Source organism: Diceros bicornis, chromosome 3, assembly GCF_020826845.1.
Source record: "Diceros bicornis minor isolate mBicDic1 chromosome 3, mDicBic1.mat.cur, whole genome shotgun sequence".
Taxonomy (NCBI): domain Eukaryota; kingdom Metazoa; phylum Chordata; class Mammalia; order Perissodactyla; family Rhinocerotidae; genus Diceros; species Diceros bicornis.
This window is the reverse complement of record NC_080742.1, coordinates 24709451-24731346: the sequence shown is the minus strand read 5'-3', so window position 1 is coordinate 24731346 and position 21896 is coordinate 24709451. Positions and strand designations below refer to the sequence as shown.

At 37.7% G+C, this 21896-nt stretch overlaps 1 protein-coding gene across 1 annotated transcript in view; it reads right to left on the bottom strand.

Moving 5' to 3' along the window:
- GRM3 (glutamate metabotropic receptor 3) overlaps positions 1 to 21896 on the bottom strand; it is a 97755-nt gene that overhangs the window by 17610 nt on the left and 58249 nt on the right. The window contains exon 3 of the mRNA XM_058524679.1: positions 3561 to 4627. Within this exon, the coding sequence (XP_058380662.1) occupies positions 3561 to 4627 (1067 nt within the window). The remainder of the gene's footprint in view (positions 1 to 3560; positions 4628 to 21896) is intronic.

The window sequence follows — 21896 nt, the reverse complement described above, 5'->3', positions numbered from 1 at the left end:
ATCCCTGATGACTCAGTGTTTGATTTTTACACTATCTGGGTTGGTTTCATTGTGATACAGAAGGAGATGGCCTGGATATTTCTCAAAGATCCTTTGAATTTTTTAATTTTTACCCAATTTCTTGCTTGCTCTATCTTCAATGCCTGTAATAGCTTCAATTAGTCTTGCTTGTTCTAGGCTTTACTCCTACAAATCCATCCTTCATAATAAAGATAGATGTTTGTAGTGTAATATGAAAGGTATGGGTTTGGATCAAAAAACTTGTCCTACTATTTCTTAACTGTGCCACCTGGGAAGTTAATTATCCTCTGAGCCTGTTGACACATCTTTCTGATGGATAAGAAAATTTGCTTTCCAGGGTGCTAATAAGGATAAGTGAGTTCATGTATGCAAAGCATCTAGCAGAGTCAGGTCTCAGAGTCAACTCAATCAGAGTTGATCGGGAAGAGTTTCTTTCTTTCTTTCTCTCTTACCGTTCATCATATCACTTTTTGCCTGAGCAAACAACCAACCAAAAGAAAACAAGAAAAATTAAAAAATTGCAAAATCTCAACGCCCTTAAACATCATTTAAACGAATTCCTCTGGCTGTTATACTCTGACGAAGTTGCCAATTCCCGTTAGTTTCTCACTACACCCCCCAACTCATCTTCCACTTGAGTAAGACCAATATTACTGTATTCTGCTTAGTTCAATTCTGTCTTGTCTCAAGAATATTCCCTATATGCTCTACATTCTGTAACTAACTTAATTGCACTTTCCCGCCAAGGTACAGCATGAAATCCCACCTCCTCCAGAGTATTCCTGGAAAGACCAAGCTCTTACTGATCCAACTCTTCTTTGAAACCCGTAGGCATTTAAGAGTTTGTGTCACCAATTTAATTATAAACTATTCTGTGTTAATCTTGCATTGTTTCATGCTTGTTATTTTTTACCAGCTGGGACATAAGCTTTTTGAAGACTGGAATAGTGCTTTATATTTGTTTATAACTCACAATGGGTGGCAAAGCACTGAGTCATAAACCTTGTTGACTGATGTCTAAATTCCTTCTGGCTGCCTTTAAATTATCAGGTACTTTTCTAATGCTGCTGATTCTATCGGAGCCACATGGTTTCCGTCTGGGAAATTTTAAATCTCAGTCTTATTCTGGAATTTCTAGAACAAGGGTCCCAAGTTCAAATGCTTATAGGGTCCATGCAGCTTAGTAAGTGAAGGGAGCCAGGTGTAAGAAATCAGGGACTGGCCGGAGTTGTGCGCCACAGGAGCGAGAGCGCTCTGTTTAGAGGCATAAGCACTATTCAGGTCCAGCTAATTGTTGCATGTAGGAATTTGTGTTCACATGTTTTACTTTGTTAAGAGAAGCCAAGAATCTGGATATTTATGTAAAATTTCTCAATTTGCTAACTTTGACAACGATTTGAAAGAATTTCAAAACAATGCAGGCCAAACTAAAGATATCTGTGGGACAAGGGGAGCAGGTGATTCATTAGAGCAGTGTTTTTCAATCTTGGCTGCAGATTAGAATCACTTGGGGAGCTTTGAAAACTCCTGGTATCCAGGCCACAGACCAGGCCAATTAAATCAGAATGTCTGGGGCTGTGCCCCACATATCCTCATTGTTTCCAAAGCCACGCAGTTGATTCAATGTGCAGTCAAATTTGAAAACCACCATGTTGCAGTTTCCATTCTGCCTTCCCATTTCTTTTGTAAATTTAGGATTGGCATGATTTGTAAGGAGTAAGTGAGGCCTCAGATGATCTCAGTGTGATTGGGTGCCTTAATTAGCCTGGACCTTAAAACACTCAACTCCACAACATCTGCCCCATTTGCCTTATGACTTCTGCCATGCGGTGAAACTTCTGGTATCTTCAACTAATTCCATTTAGTCAGTTGATTGACTACATTGCTATCATGTTAAAGGAAAAAAGTGATTTTTTGTGTTTTAGAAATAAATGCTAATGCATTCAATAAAATTAAAATTTTATAATGCTGTTTATTTTTAGTAGTATTTTCTACTCTATTTTTTATTAGCTTTTTTGAGAATGAATAGTTTCTAATCATATGTCCAAGGTAGAATACTTAATATTGTAGCTATTTTGTAGTCCCAATACCCCAACTCATGTCTGCTAAGGATGGCTTCCTAAGAATTAACAAAAAAAAAATCCTTACAGATCTCTAGGAGTGGACGTGTACATAAGGACAGAAGAGAGAAATGGGGGCATAAAAATACATTAACTATAGTTCTCCATTTTCATCCCCACATTCTAAAGGTTCAGTCTCCCCTGTGGTTCATATAATCTGGCCTTTGATTTTGCTGATTCAGTTCTGATGTTTTGTCTTCTGACAGAGTTTCAAAATGTTTTATAGGTGGTCTTAGACAGCATGACCATTCCCCCAACATTGAACTTATGTTCTTTATTTTTCTTGCTCCTCCTTTAACGTAGTCCATAGGTTCCAGTCAAATGGTTGTGAATAATTTAATAGACTAGATACATTAAGCTTTGCCACTCTCTTAATCCCACGCTTTAAATAGCTTTGTCTTCTTTTTGAGCTATGATATTCAAGATTTTGGTAAAATAGGAATTGGTGATAAACAGAAGATTTGGGACTATTACAACCTACAGAGGCACTTCATTTTGTGAAATCATGGTGTAACGAGGAAACCATTATGACTCTGGAGAACTTTAATCTATGACAAATTGAGGAATATAAAGAATAAAAACCAATTGCCTCAAGAGAAAAAAAATTCTTATACTAACTCATCGTAAGATATTAAAATCAGAATTATAAATGCTAAAGAAACTAATGGATGGTTTCAACAATTTGAGAAATTATGATAGAATTATGAACTGTTTCTTTCAGAAGAGATAGTAATTATATTCAAGCCCAGAAATTTGAACGATATATTACTAAAGACTATATAAATAATGACTTAATTTGGTTACTTGGATATATGTAGTAAAATTTTTAACTAGTTCAAGGATTATATAGATACATCATATGTCTATAGGAACGAAAGTTGTGGAAAAAGTATAACAAATTAACATTGTATTTTAATCTGTTTTAGAGAATTAATGATGCTTATTTGAAGCTTGAGTGAAAGTTTTTAGATCTTTAAACTGATCTTGGCTTAATGTTGCAAGTCTGTTGTAATTTACAGATCAATCTGTGGTAGCCAGGTCCTCTTGGGTCTAATTTTAGGTATTCGCACCAGGTTCTTAGTAGTTTGTTTTATTCTCTTGTCAGTCACTTTCTATATTTAAAAGTTTTATGTGTGTTTGTGTGTGTGTGTGTATTACGTTTTTCTCCCACTAGATTATAAATTGCTTGAATGACCATGCAATTTACATTTTCTTCCTTCCTGTGCCTAGCACAATGCTTTGCACATAGTAGGCACTAATTAAATGCTTGAAAAACATATTGAATTAATTTCCATATATAATATGGCAGTTCATCATGGCATTTATAATTACCTACCTAATTGCTGAGATGAAATAAAAAGTCTGTAACATTGGCAGGATAAAAGAAGAAGGAAAAGAAAAAACCATTCAAAGACTTACTCTGTAGTCACTTGATGTCACATAAAATATAGGGAGAAAGGCCAACCAGATGATGCATGTGGTGTACATGGTAAAACCAATGAACTTGGCTTCGTTGAAATTTTCTGGGCACTTCCGCGTTTTGAAGGCATACACAGTGCATAAGATCACCAGGACCACATCGTAGGTAAGTGAGATCAACATGCTGGAATCTCTGACATTGCATTTTAAGATGACTGTTTCCCGCTTCTCTGGAACGGTGTACCGCCTGGTGCCTGGAGCCTCCAGGATGAGCCACACAGACACCACCACAATTTGCACCAGTATCAGACCCAGGCAGATGAAAACCTGAGAACTTGGGCTGATGAATTTTGGCCTCTGAGCGCCATTCTTTACCCCATCGAAGATGCGGGCAATGCAGTTTGTCTTGGTCAGCAGGGCTGAGTAACAGACAGCAAAGGAGGTCCCCAGCCCTAGTCGGCGCAAGGTGCAGATGACTGGTGATGGCTTGGCAATGAAGAAGAATGTCATGCAATATGACAGGCCAACCCCAAACAACAAGATGTAGCAGAGCTCCCGGCCTGATGCTTTGACCAAGGGTGTGTTGTTGTGCTTGATAAAAACAGTCACAACCGTGCTTGTACACAGAAAACCCAGGCAGGCGATGGTGACTGGACCAATGGCCCAAGCATCTTCCCACTTGATGTAGTCCTCAGGAAGGTCAAAGCAGCCAGAGAGGTCTGCAGTAGGCCACTGCCCAAGGCCGCAATCCATACAGGTAAACTCGTCAGCCAGGTATTCATAGGGCTCGCAGGGGATGCAGATCCAGCAGCAGACATCCCCTGGTTGCATATTCTTCATTTCATTGGGGGCACAGGGGTCACTGCATTGTGAAGTGGGGATTGAGTTCCGGGACCAGTGGATAGAATCAACATCTAATGATAAGGTTTCTGCCCAGTGACCAACCTTCAAGTAGGAATACTTGCCACTCACGTACTGGAAATTGAACACGTTGTATCGTCCCATTCCATCTCCAAAAGTATCAAACTTCACAATGCTATCCGCATCTTTATTTGGGTTGAATGGAGCTGTGACGTGTAAAGCGAAAGGAAAAAAAAAAAGAACACTATTTAGGTGTCTTAGGTGTGATCAGTCAATTACTTTACGTCTTACACTTAACAAAACCGAAATAACAGGGAATAGGGATTCTGAGTCTGAAATAATTTATCAATTACCGTTGAATTTACACATTAAAGCTAATAGAGTCCTCATGTATTCATAAATTCATTCACTTAACATTCCTGAGTGCTTCCTGTGTGCCAAGTGCCAGTGATAATCACAAGCACAACACAGTGCTTGCCTTCAAAGGAGCTTATCATGTAACAGGGGAACTGGCAAACATGTAGTCATCTTCTACGTGGAGTGTAAATATTAATTTCTTGAAAGATTTCACAACAAGAATTGGGCAAAACTTCATGTCCCATTCTTATTACATATCTATTTACAACCACCAAAATGTTAAATATTTTCGAGAGATTTTAAAATTAATAGGAAGAATTTTTCTCCTTCAAAATGAAGAAAAATGTTTTCATTATAAATGTATGGTATGCTTCTTTTAAACAGTTCAGATGACTCAGAAGGAAAAAAATGGAAACCTACCCATAGTCCCTCAACCCTAATGTTTTCATGTTTTGGAGTATATTCATTCTTACTAGATATATGCATGTGTCTATATATAGCATGCTCCTATCTGCATAAACACATAAGACCTGGATATCTCAAAGGCACCAACAGTATGTAGAAGCTAGATAACTATGCTTTAAAGTTTGATCCTAACTCTTCAGGGTCAGTAGCCCTCAGCCAAATGACCTACCCTCAGCCCCGTCCCTTTCTTACAGCTTTCTGTGAGTTCCTAAGAGCAGCAGCTCTCTGAGCATCTAAGTGTCCTCTCTTCCAGCTGTTTGTTCATCATATCTCTCTTGCCAATGTCTGCTGCCACTCTGATCATCCATTTTTAGGCCATCTGCTTTGGTCTACTGTGTGCTTAGTATTTCACACTACCAATCTTAACTCTTTCCTTAGAAGTAGAAGAAGAATGTTGCTGATGTCCATACAATGCATAGACAAACTCTACTAGTCAAGGTAGGCCTGCACGTGTTGGTAAATAGACTCAAAACTGTTTAACATTTCAAACATAATGGCAGTTTCTTTCTCCCTCATGCAGCAGTCTAAGGTCTTGATTGGTGAGTATCTCTCCTTCACATGGTGATTCAGGAACCCAGGCTCCTTCTATCTTGAGGCTGTGCCAATTCCTAGGGCCTCCTCCTCATCGGTACCCACCCAGTGGAAGGAGAGTATGAAGCAGGTTCATCTGCTTCTTAAAAGTATAACTCTGGAAGTGGCACATGTTTTCATTCACATTTCATTCATTAGAAATTAGTCCCAGGGCCACACCCAACTTCAAGAGAGGCTGGGAAATGTAGTTTAGCTAATGTGCCCAACTACAATCCCAGTATGGAATGAGAAAGTGGGATTTGGAGGACACTGCAGTCTTACTCTGTGGGTATTTGCTGTCTGTGCTGCCTCCTCCCTGAGCTCCATTCCACCTTCTCTGGGGCTCATGTTGTTCCAGCCAATGAATAAACACCTTACTATTCTTGGGTCTAGTTATTTTATGGAGGAAAAGGGACCCTGAAGGAGTTACTTGGGTCCTTGGTGAAGAAAACTTCATATTTTACCAAATAGCCCTCTCCTGCCTTGGACTCATAGGTGCCCCTGGAGGGCTGGGTTGGGTGATTTACAGTAAGGTTTTATACCACATGTAAAGTCTGTTAGCAAGTGTAGTCTAATATGCCAAATTTGTTCCTCACTTATTGTGATTTCTTTTTCTCTTAGTGATCTTGTTATCTCAACCGCAATTGACTTTACTAACATTCACCTAGCTTTCTGCCACATTCCACAAACCCATCACATATGTCTGTGTGTGTCTGTACTTCAGTTGTGGATTGGCTTCAAGTTCATAGTGAGACAGAATGATGTAGTGGATGAATGCACACTTTTGGAGTTTTGGACTATGTGTGATTCTTATTTCTGTCTTTAATAGTTGTATGTCCTTAGGCAAATTAACCTTTCTGACTCTGTAATCTGCAAATTATAATATAAATAAAAATTACAAATAAATATAAAAAATATGAAGAAAACTGATTATTTTCCACTGATTTGTAGCACTTTCCAGATATGAAATTGCATGATACTCAATTCTCTACGTTATTTGTTGTTTCTCTTGATCTCTTTCCACAGCTGTACGATCTCTTTGTAACTACTACAGCTTTATAATTTTTTATTTATTTATTTATTTATTTCCCCCAAAGCCCCAGTAGATAGTTGTGTGTCATAGTTGCACATCCTTCTAGTTGCTGTATGTGGGACGCGGCCTCAGCATGGCTGGAGAAGTGGTGCGTCGGTGCGCGCCCAGGATCCGAACCCGGGCCGCCAGCAGCAGAGCCCGCGCACTTAACCGCTAAGCCACGGGGCCGGCCCACTACAGCTTTAGACTATGCTTTAATATCTGTTAGGACAAGTGAACATAGGAGTTGAAACATTTATTACTATATTTTTAGGAGTAGGAGTCAATATCTAGAATTCTTATGTCATATAAAACTAAATTTGTTTAGTCTACATTTAGAAAAAATTCATTAAAAATTGTAGGGACTCCTTTCATGTGTTACAAATACGTAAAATGTTCAATATTTTAATACATTTACATCAAGCATAAGAACCTCAGATGTGTTATTAATTTTTTTACTTTCAACTACCCAATCAATCTCCACCAATGTTGAGTTGATGTTATTAGATTACACTGGAAAAGATTTGTAAAAGGAATATGTTTTACATCTTTAATTCAAATTCTTTACTATTTTCCCAGCTATTCTTGAAAGTAAAGTTTCTTAAAAGTAATATATTTGATAGATGATAAAACTGATTGTTTTGTGTGTTCTGAGCTGGAGAGGTTATTGATAAGATTGTTGGCACGAATGCTAATAATATAAACACTAAAGATGTAAAACACAGGGCAGGCCTGGTGGCGTAGTGGTTAAATGCGCGTGCTCTGCTTTGGTGGCCCAGGGGTTCACAGGTTCGGAACCCGGGCGTGGACCTAGGCACCACTCATCTAAGCCATGCTGTGGCAGGTGTCCCACATGTGAAATAGAGGAAGATGGGCAGAGATGTTAGTGCAGGGCCAATCTTCCTCAGCAAAAAGAGGAAGATTGGCAACAGATATTAGCTCAGGGCTAATCTTCCTCACACACACAAAAAACGATGTAAAACATTTCTTTTACAAATCTTTTCTGGAAACCATCTAATATCAACTGAATATTGGGGGAGACTGGTTGCCTAGTGGAGAATAACAAAATAATACATCTGAGGTTTTTATGCTTGTTGTAAAATGTGTTAAAATATTCGACATTCTACTTATTTGTAACATATGAAAGGAGTCTCTAAATTTTTTTTATTTTTATAATTTTATTTATTTATTTTCCCCCCAAAGCCCCAGTAGATAGTTGTATGTCAGCTGCACATCCTTCTAGTTGCTGTATGTGGGACACGGCCTCAGCATGGCCAGAGAAGCGGTGCGTCAGTGCGTGCCCGGGATCCGAACCCGGACCGCCAGCAGCGGAGAGCGTGCACTTAACCGCTAAGCCACGGGGCCGGCCCTCTAAAATTTTTAATAATTTGTTTCTAAGCGTAGAATAAACAAACTTAGTTTGATGTAATATAAGAATTCTGATATTGATTCCTACTCCTGAAAATTTAGTAATAATGTTTCAATTCCCATGTTTCTTTCTTAATTGCTTGAAAATTCTAAGCATAAATAAATTTTTTAAAGATGTTAAATAAAGACTTTAGTTCTGGCTTTTACATACTGTTGCCACTATTTTTCATGAGGCTATTTTAAGAAAGAGGGGCAGAATATATTTAGACTTGCATCAGTTTTTACCTCCCTACCTTTATATTTTGAAAACCTTGAAACCTACAGAAATGATGGAAAAAAAGTATAATGGGACACCATTGTATTGGAATCACCTAGAATTAACTAATTGTTAATATTTTGTCACATATTCTTTATCTCACTTTTTCTTTTGCTAAAATATTTGCTATTAAAAAGTATAAAAATATGAAGTAGCAACACTGACATAGAGCAGGAGCTGGCAAACTATGGTCTATGGGCTAAATTCTGCCTATTACCTGTTTTGTAAATAAAATTTTATTGGAACACAACTATGCTCATTTGTTAATATATTATCTATGGCTGCTTTCCCACTACAACAGTAGAGTCGAATAGTTGCACTAGAGATTGTATGGCCCTAAAATATTTACCAGATGATGCATTCTATAAAAACCACATGAACTTTTTATTCCATAAAAGTTTACACATTCCTGATATAGAGCAAAAGAAACTCATACACAGCAATTTGGAGCATATAATTTGGTATTAAAGTTAAATATTTGCATATATATTACTCAGAAATCACCTTCTTACACACATACCCTAGAGAAATTCTTGCACAGATATACCAAAAACATGTAGATGAATGTTATTAGTACTGTTTACAAGTGAAACACAAGTGGAAACAATTCCAATTTCCAACAGCACTAAAAAATTATTTTGTGGATTATTCACAATATTATAGTGTTGTGAAATGACAGTAACAGCTATAGGAAAGAAGATGGATGTATTTTAGAAGCAATATTGTGTGAAAAGACTATATGATTCTACTTTTATAAAGTTCTAAGATGAACAAAACTAAACATACTATTTGGGGATACATACAGAAGTGATAAACTTTAAAGAAAAAGCAAATGAATGATAAAGGCAGAGTTCAGCATAGAGCACATGTGGTGAGGTGGAGGCATGCAGAGGGATGGGACAGGGAAGGGCACGAAGGTGGGCACCAATTTGTTATATTCTGTTTCTTGTTTGGAGTGTTTTTCATGGATGATTATTTTATTGTTGTGCTTTGTCAATTGCATTGAGTTAAGTATATTCTTTGTATATTTAGCATTTAATAATAAAAATATTTAAAAATTAAAATTTGGGATTATACTATTCCAAACACAAATAAAATATATTAATTAATCTTGTCATTCTAGGGGACTAATGCTGTAAGTATTTATTTCTCCTGATTATCATATTTGGGGACTGGGAATGTAGTTATGATCAATTGCTTCTGTTGATATATAATGAGTTACTAAGAGATTTGCTAAGATATATTAGAAAAGATAAATAGTTTATAAAAACAAATTATAATCAGCAAAACACTCCATTTAAATGGCATCAAAAAAATAAAAAAACTCGGGATAAATTTAACAAAATATTTGAAACACCTACATGAACACTAATGAAAGACTCAAAAGAATGATAGAATAAATAAAAAGCATACCACATTCTTGGATAGGAAAAGATAACATTCTATCCTCTCTTAATTGATTTTAATAATAATAAATAAAAATTAATAAATTTCCATAAAACTAACAATTAAAAAAAAAAAACTAAACAAGTTGATCCCAAAGTTCATATGGAAAAATAAATCAGTAAGAATAGCCAAGAAAAGAAGAGCAATGAGAGAGCACTAGCATTACCAGAAATTGATACATATTATAAAGCCTCAATAGTTAAATCAGTGTGATATGGACACATGAATATATGGAAAAACCAATGGAGTAGAATGAGATATCCATAAATAGACCCACTGCCTGCTACAATTTTGCATATAATAAAGGTGGCATCTCAAACAAGTGAAGAAGGGTATTCAACAAATGATATTAAGTAACTGTTTAGTCAACTGGAAAAAATAAATTGGATCTAAATTTTATAACTTATACCCAAATAAATTCTAAAAGGATGAAAATTTTGTATGTGAAAAATAAAACCATACAGTGCTAGAAATTTTAAAAAAAAGGATGGATTACTTTAATATTGGAGTTGAGGAAGTCCTTTTTAATGAGTATGGAAAATGCAGAAATTACAAAACAAAATATTAAACCTAACTATATGAAATTAAAACAAATTCTCAATAACAACCAACATAAATAATATAGGAGCATAAATGACAAGCTAGGAAATAATATTTACAACTGATATAATAGATAATGGTCTAATTTCTAATATATAGAAGATTCTAATAAACGAATGGAAAATAGTCAAAGAATATGACCAGGTTTCACCAAGAGGGAAAAACAGATAGTCCTTAAATACATGAAAATATGTCCAACATCAGTCAAAATAAAGAAAAATGCAAATTGTCATAAGCAGAATAATGGTCCCTTTACGATGTCCTGTAGAAGCTGGAAAAGACAAAAAAATAGATTCTCACGTAATGCCTTCAGAAAGGAATGCAGCTTTGCCAACACCTTAATTTTCAGCCCAGCACAATCCATTTTGGATCTAACCTCTAAAACTGTTAGAAAACAAATTTGTGTTGCTTTAAGTGACTAAGTTTGTGATAATTAGTTACAAAGGCAATAGAAAACTAATACACAAAGTAAAAGTACCTTCCATTTATACACGTATTCTATTAATGAGACTCTTGTGAAGCAAGAACTCCCTTATGCTGGTGGGAGTTAGATAAATTGGTGGTGAGTAGATAAATTGGTACACCTCTAGTGGAGGATGATTTGACAGAATTTTTCAAAATTACAAATGTATGTAACTTTTGACTTAGTGATTCCAATTTGTGAAATATATCCTACAGATACACTTGCATATTGTGAAATAATTTTTTTACAATGTTTTTTATTGCAGGATTGTTTAGAAGAGAAAAAAATTAGAAATGATCACTAATGAATAAAATGGAGTACTATGCACCTATGAAAAGAAATGCGGAAGAGTTCTATGTGCCACATATTATGGAGCTATACAAAAATCTAAAAGTCACATTGTTATCTGTAAAAAAGCAAGGTGTAACAGTGTATTTATATAACATTTAATACGCTATCTTTTACATAAATGGGGAAAATAGAAAAATCTATTCTTTTTTCTTTGATGTGTATAAAGGAAGTCTGGAAGGATGCCCAAGAATAGTGGTTACCAAAGGGCAAGAGATGGGAAATGAGCAGATGCATGGGAAATCTTTTACTGAATTCTTTCATATACTTTTACAATTTGAAGCATGTGAATGGATTACCTATTCAAAATATAATAACAGAAAAGGAAAACATAAAGTGACAATCAAAGATCACCAGACATTTGAGTAAACTTCTACCGCTAAAGACAGACTGAAACAATCAGAAAAAGAAACTTGGGGTAGATAGAGACAATGCAGGGAGCAAAAGACAAAAGCTTTAAAACAAAAATGTGCTCAGAGAGATAAGAGATGTTGCATCTCTGAGATAGGCACGGTATATTCTTAAAAAGGAACATTTAGGGCCAGCCCCGGTGGCCTACTGGTTAAGTTCAGTGTGCTCTGCTTTGGCGGCCCGGGTTCAGTTCCCAGGCGCAGACCTACACCGCTCTGTTAGCAGCCATGCTGTGCTGGTGGCCCACATACTAAAGAGAGGAAGATTGGCAAGGATGTTAGCTCAGGGCGAATTTTCCTCAGCAAAACAAACAAACAAACAAACAAACAAAGACAGCCAGAGAACAAGAATGAACTTTTGGAAATTTAATAGCAGAAATAGAAATTCAATATTAGGATTGAAAGATAAATTTGAGAAACCTCTCAAAGTTTGACAAAAATGCTGAGATGGAAAGTAGAAAATAAAACAGGAAAATTAGAGAATATTGTGTGGAATTTCAACATTTAATTAACAGGAGTTCCAGAAGTAGAAAATAGAGGGAGGACATTATTAAGAGTCAGAGCGAATAACTGTGGAGAAAGCACTTGACCTGGGAAAGGGCGAAGCAAGAGACCATTGTTCTTATAAGCTTGTTGAACATGTAAAAATTATGTACATACATTACTTTGATAAAAATAAATTATAAAATTAAAAAAAGTATAAAGAATAATTGAGCAAGGTCAGGCAGAATAGTTTGCAAAGTAAATAAATTATGAAAATGATACTGCTGAAATTATTATAACAAGTGCTTGATAAGTAGGTGGTGAACAAAAAAATAGTCCTTTGGTGGAATTTTGTTTTTTAACATAAATTTCCCTTTTACTAAATTTATTTTGTTAAATATGTAACAAAGTATGGTCTAGTGTCTAAATCTTTTAAATCCATAAATCACATTAAAGTACTTCAAAAGAATACGTTACAAATTCTAAAGAAAAATTCATTGTCAGCAGAAGTGCCCTGATCTTTACTTTGGAATAAAGGGTTGCCGTGTCTATACTAGAATGAGAAAGCATGAAAGGAGAATCTAGGAGAAAAATGGTAAACCATGTCTGTCAAATATTCCACAAGTGAGAATATCCCGTTCCTGAATGGTTATTCCAAACGTGATGCTGGCCTGGGTAGTCAGGAGGCAGGTAAAAAAACCAAGCTTTTTCTCAGGTGCTGCTGGAGTGACTTCAAGTGTCAGAGCAGCCTGAAGCCCTACGGTAGTGATCCTGCTGCCTTCCTGATGCCTTTAGAGTTGCCTCTAAGTTAAATAACTCACCTGGGAAATAGTTCAAGTCCAGTGAACTGGAACCATGGTTCTCTGGAGATCAGGTTCTTTAGGGTGAGGAAACTCTGGGGAGTTTCCTATTTCTCCACTTGAATCCCACCAAGGGAGTGAGCATCATTCAAAATGGAAAAATAATTCACTTCACCCTTTGTTGTTGTTGCAACAACGTGAAAAAAGCCAAACTAAAGGGGGCAGGATTTTTTTTTTTCAAAAAGACTTACGACCTTCTCCAAAGTCTAATTTCAAGCCCCTCACTCCTCTGGTCCTCAAAATCAGGTCCTAACTTTTCAGAAAGAGCCTGATGTGGCCTCAAGTCAGGAGAAGGACTTCTCAGTTTAGTTCACTATCCAATTAGTTCAGACCCCAGCTTCGAATGGATTTACTTGAGAAGTTTAATACTAAGGTGATCAGCCCTCCTAGAGCCCATTTGGTGGAGACGAGGCAACTCTATGCCTGACAAATCTCACAGGTCAATGGCAGGAGAAAATGAAATCAGTTCTTTATTCTTTTCTCTCAGCCAGAAGTCCAGTTAAGGGAAGACAATAATGTGGCTCTTAGCAGGCTTTCAGTAATGAGAACGTTACTGCCACTGCCTGGGTTCACATTCACAAACACTAATGAAGACGGAACAAGCTGCTAACAGCAACATGGCTCCAATTTTACAACATTTTACAACCAGGCCCGCACTGAGGTTTCTGTGAACTAATTTGATGAATTGGATTAAAGACAGAGGTGAGAAGACAGAAAATGGCATCTCCCTTGAAAGACCTTGTCAGAGGTCAAGGGGTAAAGAAATCAAATCCTTTGGCTAGAGCAAAGAGAATCTTTTACAAACCATGCAGCAGGAAGAGAGGAAAGAATAAGAATGAATCCCTGGCTATCAGTAATCAATGTACCTACCAATTAGGAGCTAAATTGCTGAAGCATTTTCAGGGTTCTTTATCAACAGAGCATAGCTGCTGGAGCAAGCCCCACCTAGAAGTCTTAGGTGCTCATCTCACATAGGAAAAATGCTCGGTAAGTACCTAAGGTGCACGGTGAAAGTGAGTGAGAAAAGCTATTGAAAGAGCATCGCTTTTTTAGGCTGTTATGTTGAAAAGAACACTTTTCAGTTCTCCTGAAAAGTTAGCATCGCTAATGCTTCCAATGCTTTATATTTTACTGATTTCTCTATCTAGATTCTACATATTATTGCTGAAATTTTCAGCACTCAAGGCAGCTCAGCAAGGAACAATCTACTCTTAGACTAAGAATGAAGAATGTGGAGGCGAGGTACAGACAAAAGAGCAGTGCGCGAAAATTAGTGAGATTCCAATCCCATCTACCCCCAACTCAGGAGTCAGGCTTGGGACCTGCCTTTGCTTATTTTATTTATTTTAGCTGGAGGGCTCATGGCGGCCCCTGAATCTTTGGCTAGGGACCCTCTTTAATGTGAGCTAATGCTACCACCACATCTTTTTCTACCCTCTCTTCCCTAACTCCTGCCCTCCCTGTTATATATGCTGCTTTTCCTGCATTCCCTATGATGAATGTGTAGATTTTTAAAAACCTTTAATTGAAATATATATACAGAAAAAGGGTAAAAATAAATGAATTATCACAAAGTGAACACACCCATGTAACATTATGGATGCTAAGAAATGGAACATTATCAGCCCCCTTGTTCTTGTCTCTATTCACCCTTCCTTCTCCCCAAAGGGAACAACCATGGTACCTTTTAGTATCATGAACTAGTTTGCCTCATATTAAACTTTATAGTAATATAATCATAAAGTATGTATTATTTTGTATCTAACATCTTTTCCTCAAAATTAAGTTCGGTGAGACTCATTCAAGTAGTGATGAGAAGCTATCTTTAGTTCATTTTTATTGATGCATACTATTTATTATATGGATGTGCCATAATTTATTTAGCCTTGCATCTGTTGATGGACATTTCTTTTTTTTCTTTCTTTAAGTCTTCAGTTTATACGAATAATGCTGTGTCTTTCGCTGGGCTATCCCGGAAGCAAACCCCAAGACCAGACTTGAGTTCAAGTAGTTGATTTGAGAGTTTAGAGGGGAGTGGAGAAGTGAGATCTACACAGGAATGAATCCAATGCAGAGTGCATCGATGGGCACCAGGGGGTCTCATTTTTCACTGGGGTCCTTTGGGAGACAGCAGAGAATGGGAGTTGGGACATAATACCACAGCTACTCACTAGCGTGGCTGGGACAACTCTTCTTGGTCATTGGTTGATGACTGCTCCAGGGGTAGTAACTTCACGGCACTTCCAGCCTGCTCTAGGTACAGGCAGAGCATGCTCCTGTGGCCAGAGCAAGCTCCTTGGTAGAGAGTCACAGGTGCTTATATTAAGAAGCCACTGGCATGTATGAGAACATTGAGTGCTACGGGGATTTTGGTGAGGCACTGAGAGCATCTCCTACATGGGGCTATGACTATTCCAATACATGTATGCATTTCTGGTGTGTGTGTGTACAAGTGCACATATGTGTGTATATGTATACAGTACTGAAATTGCTATGTAGGGGAGTTCTAGTTGCTTCACTTCCTTAACGTTGCTACCTTTGAATTTTAGCTATTCCTGTGGAAATATAGTGATATCTTGAACATTGTGCCATTAGGCTACCAGTTCTTTCTGTGCTGACATAGTGTCCTGTATCTTTAACTTTAAGGAAATTGACTACAACATATTGGAAAAATATCCACTGTGTGTCCATCTCTTCACTGGCTCCTAAGCCACTCTAGTCCAAGGACAATGTCTCATTCATCTTTGCACCCTCATCATCTAAGGCAATGCTGGGCACATAGTAGGCTTTCCACTAATTGTTTCCTAAACTGATGATTAGACTTAGTACACTGAATAGCATCATCTCAGGAACTTAAAAAACATGCCAATGACTGAGCTGTACCAGAGACCAACTAAATATCAATCTTAGGAAATGAGCCTTTGCAGACTGATATTTTACTATATTATTATGCAGCCAAGATTAAAAACCACTGGTGTAGGTCAGTGGCTCCCAGTCAGGGGCGATTTTGCCCTCCAGAAAGCATTTGGTAATGTCTGGAGACATTTCTGGTTGTCATGACTCAGGGTGGAGACCACTACTGGCATTAAGTGAGTAGAGGCCTGGGGCGCTGCTAACTCTTCTACAATGCACAGAACACACCCTCACAACAAACAATTATCCAGCCCAAAATGTACTAGTGCCAAGACGGAGAAACCCTGGTCTAGGGTAATAAGTGTTTGGATTTCTAAAAATATTTTGATAATCTCAAACTTCTTTATAAATTGAAAACACCAATGCCAGATAAATTCTTTATGGTGTTATCATATTGAGGTTACTATTAGCTAGTCTTTTTTTCTCTCTCTAGTCATTTCCAGCTTACATACTCCCTTCAATGTTCTCTTTCAAAGTCCTCTCCTTTTCACATCCATCAGCAGCTTTACTGAACCCTGTTCCCACCTTACTCTCACCTCTACCACAGACCCCATTTCATATAGATCTCCATGGTTTTCTTTCATCCCCTTTTGAAAAAACCAGTCAACTCTGCTGGATGTCTCCTTGCTGTCAACCACCTCCTAGGAAGGAAGCAATTTCTTGTGTGTAGCAGGAGTGGGTGTCACATACCCTTTTAGAGCAGACTCACAGTAAGATAGCTGTTAGTGGGGAGCATTAAGTGGGCTCTCTGTGGGAATTTTCTCCTTTTTAACGTGATGTCCCCAGCACAAACCTAAGCACCCAAGAACACTGTGACTTTGCAACACTCATCAAAGGTTTTCAATTTTGTGAAAAGAAATTGAGAATTCTGAGGACAAATTTAATCTGTTTTTTAATGTGACTATGTCAAGTAGTAGAGGATAGATTTAAAAAAAAAAAGCAGAAAAAAGGATTTCCCCCAAACAAAGTTGGATAGAAGTACATATTCATGACTTTTTAAAAAGAAGGCATACGTTTCCCATTGTTCTGTCCTTCACGCACTTATTCACCTGCTGTGCTGCAGCTCTGAATGCTGCGGAAGAGTGAAACGTGATATGGACAGAAGGTGACAATGGCTGAGGAAATCCCTTTCAGAGAGGTTCTAGTAAGTCAGCAGTGCCAACTATAAAAAAGCACACTTGAAAAATCGTAGCAGAGCTAACATTCTGAAGAATATAATCACAGTAACAAGAATACTTAATAAAACGAGCTTTACATTTTTAGCCAACAATATACTACTTTATATAAAATACAGAACAGCAGAAATTTTATTCAGCCTTCGAGGATGAACTTTCCAAAGATAAGCACAGCGCTTAGCATGTGGTAACTGAAATGTATGAGTGAAGTAAATGAATTTTTATTCTCTTGCCTTATGCATGCATGGACATGCATTTGACTCTCTGTGTAGTTTCACATAAAGAGAATACAAGGGGAAATAAATTACTTCTCCTCCCAGCATGCAGGTCTATTGTTAGGTTGTCAGGCTTTTCCTAAACCACTCTAGCGTAGCCTGGTCTTCTGTCCTCGCAGAGAGGGGCGGCGTTATTGAACCACACGATTTTAAGTGACCTTGTCAGGTCACCAAGCACATCCACACATTGTTAAAAAATTCCAAACCCACATCTTCCTGAAAGAGTTTCTGTTCCATTGCAAATAATTAAGGTGACAAAATTGAAAGTAATAGCTTACGATTTTTTCCTCAACTTGTGCCATAATTTCTATTTTGAATTATTCTAAAAATAAGGGTGCTAAGGGTATCATAAATCTGGTTATTTTGTTCCTTGTTAGAAAATAGTCTTGGAAATTGATCAACCTCAGAAATCATTTTAGCTCATATAAGTCTTACTTTCACTGTTCCTCCAGTTGTGTTAACAAGGTATATAAAATTAACCTGGTGATAAAACCCTAACATATCCCTGAAGCATATTATATATAACATAACATATATTAATTATAGAATATATATTGATTGTATATAATATGTTTATATTTTATATTATATATTAAATATTATATAATATATATAATACATAATATGTATAATATATAATTGTTATGCTTAAGGATATGTTAGGGTTCTATCACCAAGTTAATTTTATCTATTATCTATCTATATATACACACATATATATGATTTTCTTGCATAAATTTCCACATTTCCCATGTAGTATTTTTATTGCAAAACCAGAGAATGGGGCATCGTTAACATCCGGGACTTTACTCAAAGTCATCCTTGAAATCAATGAAGAAAATGATGGTATTTGCATATCAGCCTCCAAGCAGGTGTGTAATTATGAAGTAGACAGAAGAGCCTTGGGGCCCTTCCACTTTGTTTCTCTCTTCCCTTTTTTCCTCAATATACCTTCTTTGTCCCAATACCCAAGCGTCCCTTGTAGCCCTAAGCAAAACCAATTCCCTTCAAAGTACTAGATTCTGTTTATGTTACCTCTTTCAGGGATATTCGTATTGAAACACATCATAGTCAAAGGATAATATGAAAGGCCATCATGGATAAATTATTGATGGTGGAATCTGACATCTCAGTGGAGGAAGAGTTTTGGGCAGCAAGTTTGTCCAACTTTTCTAAAATGATATCCTCTGGGGTTTAGCCTCAGCCCTAAGAAAAGGGAATTTCTTAGTTTCCATCCTTTCCCATCTTATTTTTCTCCTCCACAGAGAAGAATCTGCAGATCTGATTGGCAGAATCTAACATTCACTGACTGTCTTCCCCTAATTGGCAGCATCACAGTAATTAAGAGACAGGCAGATGCTCTTCTCCCTCTGGTGGCCGACTGATGGAGGCACCAACTTTTCAGGGTCAGCCTCGGTTATCTTCAGGCCCACCTTTGCACTTCTGGTCTCCAGGCTATACAGACCAGGTGGCACTTGCTTAGCAGCTCTGACCCTCCTCCAGTCTGCTCTGCCTGCAACAGGTGGGGAAAGAAGGCCTGCCATTCACTACTCATACAAGTGGATGTTTGGATAAGTAGGCTTGGAATCTACTTTAATGATCCAACCATTTAAACCAAAGCCTTTTTGGCTTCTGGCCTTTGCCTAGTATCCTGGCCATAATATCAGAGAATTTTTGTATGGGGGAGAAGGGTGGGAGGGGAGATCAGGCACTTGCTCAGTTATTAACAAAAACTGAAATGTATTTCCTCTTGGCTATTGATCCTTATGTGTTTAGAACCCAGAAGAAGAAAAGGAGAAAGCAGGATTTGGCACTAAATCCCATCCTAAAGATCTAAAGCCCCTCACAGAGCTAACCACCGACTTTCCTAGTTAGTTCTAGCTTATAACATTTCTTAAAAAGGGCAGAGAGTAATCAGGAGAGGGAAATTAATCTCAATTATTTGAAAAATGATGTAATGGCAGCACTCAAATTTCAAATGTTTGTTTTCTTTCAAACTGGAGTTACAGGGCATATCCACCAGTACTAGGAAACAAAGGCAGGGACAGAGTAAAAACGAGAGGGAGACAAAGATAGAGGAAGCTGAGAGGATGGGAGGAGGAAAGTGAATACTAGCTGGTCCATATTTGCCCCGAAACTGGATATTGATTGCTGCTTTCATCCTAATTCTGGTTCTCATTACAGAAAATACAATGTGAACAGCACTGCAAGCGATGTCTGTCACACATATAGGGAGTGCTATGTAATAGGAACCCGTGATTGTTGCTATGGACTACTGTGATAGGCTTCCAGCCCACTTTCTGTAGCCAGTCTCTCCCCCTTTTTTCTCGTTCACACTCCTCTTAAAATATTAAGGCACCACAACCACAGGTATCCCATCACTCCATGGCATGAAGGCCTAAATGGCCTTCCTGTTGCATCCAGCAACATTGACTGAAATTGTTTTGTTCTTTTTAGGGTGAAAATAAACGTTCTTAAGAAAAAAAAAGTTCTACGATCAAATAATAAGCTGGACTAACAAAGCTAAACAGGTTTCATTACGAGACATAGGGGTTAGTTCTTAGAGCATCTAATTTGTCAGTCTGCTTTGAGAATCATCCAGAGATTGGTATGGTATATAGCCTTTCCTCAAGTTTTGGACTGCCAAATTTTATTTTAATTTATTTACTTTATTTAAGGATGCCTACCATCTTGTGTATTGGCGCAATCTTGGAACTACACCCTACAGAGTAAAGTATCACCATGGCTGTCACAGTCCTGCGCAATCTGGTCCACCTCATCGTTCATGTCTTCCACTCTGTCCCTTCACAATCCACAACAAAACCAAACTGCCCCTGTCTTCTGCCCCTCTGCAACCTGCACTTCCCCCTGTGCAGCTTTACTCCTCTCCTGCCCTGTGCCTCACCTGCCCTTTCTTCCCTGTAATGCCTGTAAAACCTTCACATCCTTTAAGGCCAGCACGAATATCGCCTCTGCTGCCCTTTGCTGTATCTCAGCTGGAAGTATAATTCCCCTCCGTCATCCATGTATAATGTTTTTCTTCTTTGGCACCTTCATCTTTCTCTCATGGTATAATTTTTTTCCTGTGTATCTCCTCCCATGACTATCTTCCTATCACCATGTTGTGAGCTCCTCAAAGGCAGAAACCAAACTTGCTTATCTTTCAAAGAGGAATTGTAACCTGGGATCTGTAGGCTAACTTCAGCCTGAGAAATGTTCTGTTTGTCCTCTACTCTATTTTCAAAATCTGAATTAGTGTCCTTTTTAAAAATATTGAGAGAAAAATCTGGATTTCTTCTGCTCTTGAAACACAGAAGACCTGGTGACCCTATGCCTTTGTTGAACAACAGACACAGCTGGTGGGAGTTCCAGTTTGTCCAGTTTGTCGAGTTCCAGTGGTCCCTACCTGGGGCAGGCCAGACCGCTTGATGATGCATTTGAATTTCTATCCCTCTAATAAACATTGTCAAATACAGAATAGGTTCTGGAAACAGAGTTGTTTTAAGCCAGGTGTAATTACTTCACAAACATCAAGAGAGAGGGAAAAAAATCCCGCTAGTTAGAAAGAAAATTAGAGATTTTAAAATTTGACTTTTTTTTCCCTTCTTCAAAATGAGGAAAGTGGGAATAGATTAAGAAAGTGTTGTGGTGGAGAATGCAAATAAACAAGCGATGCCTGACCATAAATGACCTCTCTTCTGAGGGTCTCAGGGCCCTTATGTGTACACCTCTAGCAGAGTATGATTCACCCTCAGTAAGTCATTTGTTTGCTCTGGGTCCCCCGTTTAGACTGAGAGCTCTGGAGGGCGGGGGCTGTGTCAAACATCACTTTCCCTGGAGCCTGACTGCCTGCACTGGAATCTCAGTTTCATCACTTACTGGGCACTTCACTTATTTATGTCTCAGTAATCCCGGAGGATCACTGTGAACATTAAATGGAGAGTGCTTAGCACGGTGTCTAGCATACAGAAGGTGCTTCATAATTCTTGGCTTGTTTACTAGAGTGTCTGCCATTTGATAGGTAGCCCATAAATGTTTGTTAAATGAGTGAATGAATGAATGAATGAATGGAGTGAATGAATCAGTGTACATCATTGTGTGGCCACGGTGCTGTCAGCCAGCTGGTTTTCTGAGCTTTGGTTAAAAGGCTTAGGTCTATTCATACAATTATTATAGGAACCATAGCAGTTCTTTAGACTGTAGACTTCATTTAGCTAAATTAGACTAAAATCACTTAAATGTTTATGACAATCTATTCCTTTCTAGTTAAAAAAAAAGAAAACCTTTGCTCTTTATTCATCCTCTCTCCATGGAGTATAATATCTGTAATATTGACTTCTTTTCCAACTTTTGA